The sequence below is a fragment of the Salmo salar genome, chromosome 02 (genome assembly GCF_965601325.2).
Source record: "Salmo salar chromosome 02, fSalSal1, whole genome shotgun sequence".
NCBI classification, from domain to species: Eukaryota; Metazoa; Chordata; class Actinopteri; order Salmoniformes; family Salmonidae; genus Salmo; species Salmo salar.
Window position 1 is genome coordinate 82,689,794 of NC_138292.1, and position 9,906 is coordinate 82,699,699.

The 9,906-nt window shown below is 42.3% G+C and overlaps 1 protein-coding gene across 1 annotated transcript; it reads left to right on the forward strand.

The window, feature by feature from the left end:
• The first annotated feature begins 244 nt into the window (after positions 1-244).
• LOC106564050 (uncharacterized) lies at positions 245-9,695 on the forward strand. Its single transcript, XM_045713132.2, has 4 exons — positions 245-772; positions 1,185-1,282; positions 1,419-1,596; positions 8,057-9,695. The coding sequence occupies exons 1-4, from the start codon at positions 490-492 to the stop codon at positions 9,043-9,045; spliced, it is 1,548 nt and encodes a 515-aa protein (XP_045569088.1). The 5' UTR covers positions 245-489; the 3' UTR covers positions 9,046-9,695.
• The last annotated feature ends 211 nt before the right edge of the window (positions 9,696-9,906 follow it).

Genomic DNA, 9,906 nt, shown 5'->3' on the forward strand with positions numbered 1-9,906 from the left:
GGAGAGAGAGAGATTAGCACATATTCATATTAAGCTTCTACGTCTGTGTACAGGAAAGTATTATTTGTAAGACGTAAGAGAAAATATATCAGCTTACTGTTAAATTATTATGACGTTCTTTCCAATACAAAAAGTGTAGTAACTATTGTTTCCAAACTGCGTTACCCACTCCAGTCATCAGATGACGATGTGCGTCTTTCAGGTGATGCTTCTTGTGTGACGTATAATGGACTGGACGGGATGTTTCTTCAGGAACAACAACACGGTTACTCTTTCAACCACCTCGGTAGCTTGCTAGCCAACATAAAACTGAAAGATTGACGCTTTAGACCATGTTAATGTACATTAGTTAATCTCGGTGTTTTAAACACATTTCTGCCTATTAACTGGTTTACTATAACCCAATTTTCTTGTTCAATTTGCAAACTTGTTAAAGATTGATACTGAGCCTAGCCGCTAATTTTAACTAGCTAGCTAGCATCCCCGACCATGAGTTCACAAAACTACTCATCCCCTGCTAAAGAAGAGGATATCTGCTGGACGGAGAAAGAAGCTCTGGGACTGAACATTGTCGTGGAAGAAGAAGAGGAGGCTGTTATAGTAAAAGAAGAGAAAGAACCTTTCAGACTGAAAAAGGAGGGAGAGGGGGACGTTATAGTGAAAGAAGAGAAAGCATCGTCTTCCTCTCTGAACGGTTATTTCTCAATAAAGGTGAAGAAGGAAGACGTTTTGGGAGTGAAAGAGGAGGAGACAGAATATCAGATTACCACCAGTGAGTACTGTCTTAAAAACAGGGACACAAACTATGCCGTTGTTGAACTAATGTGGGGTTTTAAAGGGGCATTCTACTGAAGTTCTACACTTGAATATGTTGTTTCATATGTTTGGAAATTTGATTTATTGATTTCTCCATGTGGTCTATATTTAAAGTGCACTTCTAATATAACATGCTTTTAAAATGCAGTAATGGTGAATAATTTTTACTGAAAATATCAAAGGGATGCAAAAGCACCCATTTCGTGGAAGGAACCTTTTTCATTTGCGTCACAAACAATATTTTTGAAAGCATCATGAAAGTGGCCATTTTAGGCCCTTTTTAGACATATTCATGCCTCTTGTAAGACCCTATGATTGTAATAAAAGATCACAAGTTGACTGTCTGTCTGATGTTGTCATTCACACAGGAGAGAGACATGACTATGGTGGATCCTCTGGGGAGCCTCAACAACATCCTGATGCTGACGAGGCAGAGAAGAGTCTCTCCAGATCAGAACACCAGATGGTACAGCTTGGTCTGGTCTAGTATACAGCTTGCTCTATTAGTGTTTGAGCTGGAGTTCTGTAAAGCACTTTATGACAACAGTGACATCAGCATCCATAATGATATGTGTCTGTGCCCCCCTCTTTATGGTTACCAGGACAACGCTAGCCCTTCCGCACTCCTGGAGTCCCCGTGTCGTGCCTCTCCCAGTAGTACCTTACTGTTGGGTATGAAGAGGTTGTCTGTGCTGCTGGTGGACTGCAGGAAAACAACGGGGCTGAGTGGAACTGTGAGAGGAGGAGAAGAGAAGAAAGGATCAGATTTGAGTCATCAAAGTACAGTTGAAGTCGGAAGTTTACATACACCTTAGCCAAATACATTTTAAACTCAGTTGTTTCACAATTCCTGACATTTAATCTTTGTAAAAATTCGTTGTCTTAGGTCAGTTAGGATAACCACTTTATTTTAATAATGTGAAATCTCAGAATAATAGTAGAGTGATTAATTTCAGCTTTTATTTCTTTCATCACATTCCCAGTGGGTCAGAAGTTTACATACACTCAATTAGTATTTGATAGCATTACCTTTAAATTGTTGAACTTGGGTCAAACGTTTTGGGTAGCCATCCACAAGCTTCCCTCAATACGTTGGGTGAATTTTGGCCCATTCCTCCTGACAGAGCTGGTGTAACTGAGTTAGGTTTGTAGGCCTCCTTGCTCACACACTCTTTCAGTGCTGCCCACAAATTGTCTATAGGGTTGAGGTTAGGGCTTTGTGATGGCCACTCCAGTACCTTGACATTGTTGTCCTTAAGCCATTTTGCTACAACCTTGGAAGTATCCTTGGGGTCATTGTCCATTTGGAAGACCCATTTGCGACCAAGCTTTAATTTCCTGACTGATGTCTTGAGATGTTGCTTCAATATATCTACATAATTTTACTCCCTCATGATGCCATCTATTTTGTGAAGTGCACCAGTCCGTCCCGCAATTTTTGTTTTGTTCGATAAAGTCCATAATTTATGTCCAAATCCTTCCTTTAGTTCACACGTTGAGTCCACTTACTCCACATTCAGGAAGCGCGCAACAAATGTCAAACGATGTATAGCATCCATCTTTAGGATGTTTTTAACATAAATCTTCGATAATATTCCAACCGGACAATGGCGTATTCATTACAGAGGAAAAAGAAGGAATAGCGCGGCAGTGTGAATGCGCAGTCAACAAGTAACTGGCCTCAGCTGGTACCCTAGTTTAGACAGCTCTTATTCTATCAATATCCAAAGTAGAGGCATGAAATAACGTTCTAAAGACTGTTGACATCTAGTGGAAGCCTTAGGAAGTGCAACATGACCCCGTTAACACTGTAGTTTGGATAGGAAAAGACTTGAAAACTACAACCCTCAAAATCTCCCTCTTCCTGGTTGGATTTTCCTCAGGTTTTTGCCTGCCATATGAGTTATGTTATACTCGCAGACATTATGTTAACAGTTTTGGAAACTTTAGAGTGTTTTCTATCCAAATCTACCATTTACATGCATATCCTAGTTTCTGGGGCTGAGTAGCAGGCTGTTAAGTTTGGGCACGCTTTTCATCCGAACGTGAAAATAGGTCCCCCTGTCCCTAAGAGGTTTTAACCAACAATGCGGTTTCCAAAAAAATAAGTGATAAGTTAAAAAAATGTATATAATAATTAAAGAGCAGCAGTAAAATAACATTAGTGAAGCTGTATACAGGGAGGTACCAGTACAGAGTCAATGTGCAGGCTATATACAGGGGGTGCCAGTACAGAGTCAATGTGGAGGCTATATACAGGGGGTACTGGTACAGAGTCAACGTTTAAAAAAAAAACACCATTATTTCAGATTTATTTAACCAGGTAGGCCAGTTTACAACTGCGACCTGGCCAAGATAAGCAGTGCGACAAAAACAACAACCCAGAGTTACACATGGGATAAACAAACATACAGTCAATAGAAAAATCTGTATACAGTGTGTGCAAATGAAGTAAGGAGGTAAGGCAATAAATAGGCCATAGTGGCAAAGTAATTACAATTTAGCAATTAACACTGGAGTGATAGATGTGCAGATGAGGATGTGCAAGTAGAAATACTGGTGTTTAAAAGAGCAGAAAAACAAATATGGGGATGAGGTAGGTAGTTGGATCGGCTATTTACAGATGTGCTGTGTACAGCTGCAGCGATCGGTAAGCTGCTCAGACAGCTGGTGCTTAAAGTTAGTGAGGGAGATATGTCTCCAACTTAAGTGATTTTTGCAATTCGTTCCAGTCATTAGCAGCAGAGAACTGGAAGGAAAGGCAGCCAAAGGAGGTGTTGGCTTTGGGGATGACCAGTGAAATATACCTGCTGGAGCGTGTACTACGGGTGGGTGTTGCTATAGTGACCCGTGAGCTTTACCTAGCAAAGACTTATAGATGACCTGGAGCCTGTGGGTTTGGCGGCGAATATGTAGCGAGGACCAGCCAACGAGAGCATACAGGTCGCAGTGGTGGGTAGTATATGGGGCTTTGTTGACAAAACGGATGGCACTGTGATAGACTGCATCCAATTTGCTGAGTAGAGTGTTGAAGGCTATTTTGTAAATGACATCGCCGAAGTCAAGGATCCGTAGGATAGTCAGTTTTACGGTTGTAATGCGAGTCATGGAAAAATACTACTCCTATTACGGAGCAAGTGGTAAATATTCATATGATACCCATTGTTGGAGGACTGTAGCATCTAATGATGAAACATTATGGAGTTGTGATAATGAAGTCTTAAAGGAGGACTGGGATGGAAGGAAAACTGGGATGGAAGGAAAGGGGATATCTAGTCAGTCACAACTGAATGCATTCACCCTAAATGTGTCTTCCGCATTGAACCCAACCCAGAGAGGTACGGGGGCTGCCTTAATTGACGTGTTGTACCAACTGTCCACATACAAAGTGTGTCCCTTGCCGAGATGAGGAGCCAGCATGGTCATCACCGTGGACCCGCCCCTCAATGTTTGATGTCAGTGGTGGACGCTGTGTAAACTATAATGTCCTGGACAAATCCTGTCTTCATGACAAAGAACTTGACCCCAAACCTGTGCCTTTTGGAGGGAATATATTGACAGAACGCCAGTCTACCCTTCCATAACATCAGCGACTCATCAATGCATAGGTCCTTGTATGGCACAAATTCTGGTTGGGTCTTTGTGTTGACGAAATGCAGGCATCGCAGCAGGACTAAGAAGCGTTCTTGGGGAAAAGAGGATAGCAAAGAAGGGAGTTGCAGACATAGGATCTGTGCTCCAGCATTCTCTTAGGGAGTTATTCTCTACTTTTCGCATGAGAAGGACTGTCACCAGGAAGGTGGACATTTCACTAATTGTGGTTGTCACCCATTTAACAAGTTTCCATCTCACTCCTGGCTCTCTCTTCTCCTGTAGCTCCAAGGCATAGCGACTGCTCTCCTCTACCATGTCAGCCACCTGGTCCTCTGTCAGAAACAGCAGGGGAGGGGTGAAATGGCAAGAGTGTCATGTAGAAAATAGTAAAAATAAAGAAAAACCCTTACATTTACATTTTAGTTATTTAGCAGACGCTCTTATCCAGAGCGACTTACAGTAGTGAATGCATACATTTCATTTTGTGAATTTTTTGTATTTGTACATTATTTTTGTACTGGCCCCCCCATGGGCATCGAACCCACAACCCTGGCGTTGCACACACCATGCTCTACCAAATGAGCCACAGGGAATGAGTAGGTGTGTCCAAACCTTTGACTGGTACTATGTATGTATGTATGTATGTATGTATGTATGTATGTATGTATGTATGTATGTATGTATGTATGTATGTATGTATGTATGTAATGTATGTATGTATGTATGTGTGTGTGTGTGTGTGTGTGTGTGTGTGTGTGTGTGTGTGTGTATATATATATATACTGAACAGAAATATAAATGCAACAATTTCAATGATTTACAGTTCATATTAGGAAACCAGTCAATGTAAATAAATAAATTAGGCCCTAATCTATGGACTTCACATGACTGGGCAGGGGCACAACCATTGGTGAGCTAGGCCCAGCCAATCAGAATGAGTTTTTCCCCACAAAAGGGCTTTATTATAGAGAAAAATACTCCTCAGTTTCGTCATCTGTCCGGGTGGCTGGTCTCAGACAATGTCGGCGTCCTGGGCTGGTGTTGTTATACGTGGTCTGCGGTTGTGAGGCCGGTTGGATGTACTGCCAAATTCTCTAAAACGACATTGGAGGCAGCTTATGGTAGAGAAATTAACATTAAATTACCTGGCAACAGCTCCAGTGGATATTCCTGCAGTCAGCATACCAATTGCACACTCCCTCTGAGACATCTGTGGCATTGTGTTGTGTGACAAAACTGCACATTTTGGAGTGGCCTTTTTATTGTCCCCAGCACAAGGTGTAATGATCATGCTGTTTAATCAGCTTCTTGATAAACCACACCTGTCAGGTGAATGGATTATCTTGGCAAAGGAGACATTTTAACTAACAGGGATGTAAACATATTTGTACACCAAATTTGAGAGAAATAAGCTTTTGTGCATATGGAAGAATTCTGGTATCTTTTATTTCAGCTCATGAAACATGGGACCAAACCCATGTTTCACATGTTGCGTTTATATTTTTAGGAACATCTATCCAAAATATTTCATTATTTTTTACTTTACCCAAAATATTGTGACATTAAGGATAAATAAATACAAAATGCTGTTGTGTCGACCCTTTCGACAATCTCTGATGTGCTTTATCTCCAATGAAAAAAAAACAACAGTTTTGGTCTTCCACACAAAATTACTCCTTTACTTATTTTAGGATTAAGGAAGTGCGTAGATCACATTCTGTATCATACAGCTATGCAGGTTATATACACTGCTCAAAAAAATAAAGGGAACACTAAAATAACACATCCTAGATCTGAATGAATGAAATAATCTTATTAAATACTTTTTTCTTTACATAGTTGAATGTGCTGACAACAAAATCACACAAAAATAATCAATGGAAATCCAATTTATCAACCCATGGAGGTCTGGATTTGGAGTCACACTCAAAATTAAAGTGGAAAACCACACTACAGGCTGATCCAACTTTGATGTAATGTCCTTAAAACAAGTCAAAATGAGGCTCAGTAGTGTGTGTGGCCTCCACGTGCCTGTATGACCTCCCTACAACGCCTGGGCATGCTCCTGATGAGGTGGCGGATGGTCTCCTGAGGGATCTCCTCCCAGACCTGGACTAAAGCATCCGCCAACTCCTGGACAGTCTGTGGTGAAACGTGGCGTTGGTGGATGGCGTTGGTGGATGGAGCGAGACATGATGTCCCAGATGTCCCAGATGTGCTCAATTGGATTCAGGTCTGGGGAACGGGCGTGCCAGTCCATAGCATCAATGCCTTCCTCTTGCAGGAACTGCTGACACACTCCAGCCACATGAGGTCTAGCATTGTCTTGCATTAGGAGGAACCCAGGGCCAACCGCACCAGCATATGGTCTCACAAGGGGTCTGAGGTACCTAATGGCAGTCAGGCTACCTCTGGCGAGCACATGGAGGGCTGTGCGGCCCCCCCAAAGAAATGCCACCCCACACCATGACTGACCCAACGCCAAACCGGTCATGCTGGAGGATGTTGCAGGCAGCAGAACGTTCTCCACGGCGTCTCCAGACTCTGTCACGTCTGTCACATGTGCTCAGTGTGAACCTGCTTTCATCTGTGAAGAGCACAGGGCGCCAGTGGCGAATGTCCAATCTTGGTGTTCTCTGGCAAATGCCAAACGTCCTGCACGGTGTTGGGCTGTAAGCACAACCCCCACCTGTGGACGTCGGGCCCTCATACCACCCTCATGGAGTCTGTTTCTGACCGTTTGAGCAGACAAATGCACATTTGTGGCCTGCTGGAGGTCATTTTGCGGGGCTCTGGCAGTGCTCCTCCTGCTCCTCCTTGCACAAAGGCGGAGGTAGCGGTCCTGCTGCTGGGTTGTTGCCCTCCTATGGCCTCCTCCACGTCTCCTGATGTACTGGCTTGTCTCCTGGTAGCGCCTCCATGCTCTGGACACTACGCTGACAGACACAGCAAACCTTCTTGCCACAGCTCGCATTGATGTGCCATCCTGGATGAGCTGCACTACCTGAGCCACTTGTGTGGGTTGTAGACTCCGTCTCATGCTACCACTAGAGTGAAAGCACCGCCAGCATTCAAAAGTGACCAAAACATCAGCCAGGAAGCATAGGAACTGAGAAGTGGTCTGTGGTCACCACCTGCAGAACCACTCCTTTATTGGGGGTGTCTTGCTAATTGCCTATAATTTCCACATGTTGTCTATTCCATTTGCACAACAGCATGTGAAATGTATTGTGAATCAGTGTTGCTTCCTAAGTGGACAGTTTGATTTCACAGAAGTGTGATTGACTTGGAGTTACATTGTGTTGTTTAAGTGTTCCCTTTATTTTTTTGAGCAGTATATATAGAACCACCTGTTGATAGGAATCCAGCGACATCTGTGTCTTGAGTGTCATAGAACTGTCTAGTTCAGTAATAATAAACAGTAATAATAAGTAATAAGTAATGGAAACATATCAGTTACTACCAGAAAGCTCTACAACATCATTTGTTTTAAAATCACACAAAGATTGTTTTAAATTATTAAATGTTTGAAAAGTGGCCTCGGGTTATTGAGGGATCTGATTTGGATTACACCTCAAAGCAAGGCAGTTTTATCATGTAGAGGTTTCATTCTGGTCTCTCTTTAAATTAACACTGTCTTTGGCAGGAGAAAAACCAAACTCGGAGGAACCAGAGACGTCCAAACCAGCAAGACGACACCTCAGCTCCCAGATGGGAAGGAGTTTTACCAAGTTAGGAAGCCTGAAAAGACATGAGCGAATACACACAGGGGAGAAGCCTTTCCATTGCGCCCAGTGTGGGAAAAGTTTTAGTCGGTCAGGAAGTCTGAAAGAACACACGAGACTGCACACAGGGGAGAAGCCTTACCACTGCTCCCAGTGTGGAAAGAGTTTTAACCAGTCAGGAAGCCTGAAAGCCCACGAGCGAATACATGCAGGGGAGAAGCCTTACCGCTGCTCCCAGTGTGCACAGTGTTTTACCCAATTAGGAAGCCTAAAAGAACACATGAGACTGCACACAGGGGAGAAGCCTTACTACAAATGCTTAGACTGTGGGAAGACATATTACTCATCCCAGTCACTTAAAAGTCATGTGAGAATCCATACAGGCGAGAAGCCTTTCCACTGCTCCCAATGTGGAAAGAGTTTTAGCCACTTAGGAAAGCTGAAAGCTCATGAGCGAATACACACACCGGAGAAGCCTTTCCATTGCTTCCAGTGTGGAAAGAGTTTCAAGCGGTTAGACAACCTCAAAGTTCATGAGCAAATACACACAGGGGAGAAGCCATACCATTGCGCCCGGTGTGGAAAGAGTTTTATTCAGTTAGGAAACCTGAAAGCTCATGAGCGAATGCACACAGGGGAGAAACCTTTCCATTGCTCCCAGTGTGGAAAGAGTTTTAAGCGGTTAGACACCCTCAAAGCTCATGAGCGATTGCACACAGGGGAGAAGCCATACCACTGCTCCCAGTGTGGAAAGCATCTTAACCAGTTAAGAAAGCTGAAAGAACACATGAGACTGCACACAGGGGAGAAATCTTACAATTGTTCAGACTGTGGGAAGACATATTACTCATCACAGTCATTTAAAAAACATGTGAGAATCCACACAGGAGAGAATAATTACTTCTCCTAGTGTGTGAACTTATTTCACATCACAGAGAACATACATGGTGCTCCTATTGACTTATATTTGTTGACTGAGAATGTGTTTACTGTTTATACCATATTGAATTGTACTAAGTATACTCAAACATATATTTTAATGTTTTTATTAGAAGACAGGAATTAAATATGGAGTATGTCCGTTTGAATATAGAGTAGATCAGATTCCATGTGTTTAAATTGTCCTTTTTTAAACTCTGACTATGTGTGTGTTTATCTGGGTGTGTCATTCCTCCAGTACTACAGATAATCAAGTGATATTTGGATGTGACGCATTTGTTCTATTGTTGACATTTCCATTAGTGGCCCACTGATGATTTAATGAAATTAAAATGTTTACAGACTCCGTAATGGAACATAATATTTGTATGAGTCCACATAACTGAGTATGTGACTAACCTTGTGAAACTGTTCTATTATAATCTCCTGTTCTTGGGAGTATTATCATGTGTTGCCAACCAGCTGCACCTGTGTCCTTGTATGAATAAAGTCCCTCCCAGGAACAGGAAACTATAAAGATATGTGCTCATCACCCAATGCTTCAAGAATTCAGACTGTCTACACTGCGCTGTGTAACTCTGTTATTCTCTCTGAGCTCAGAAATAAAGAATCTTGGTTTGACTTACAGCAGATCCTTATTTTATAATATCCACCACAACTCTCCCACAGATTGCTGTTTCATCATTGTCTCAATGAAGAGGTCCACATCATTTCAACAAAACAAAAACATGTGATGATGATAGATCAATGTAGAAAACTGATTGGAATATGTGAAAAGCCATCAACATCAGGTATTTTTATTTATGGATCAATATCCAACTCAGTAGCTAAG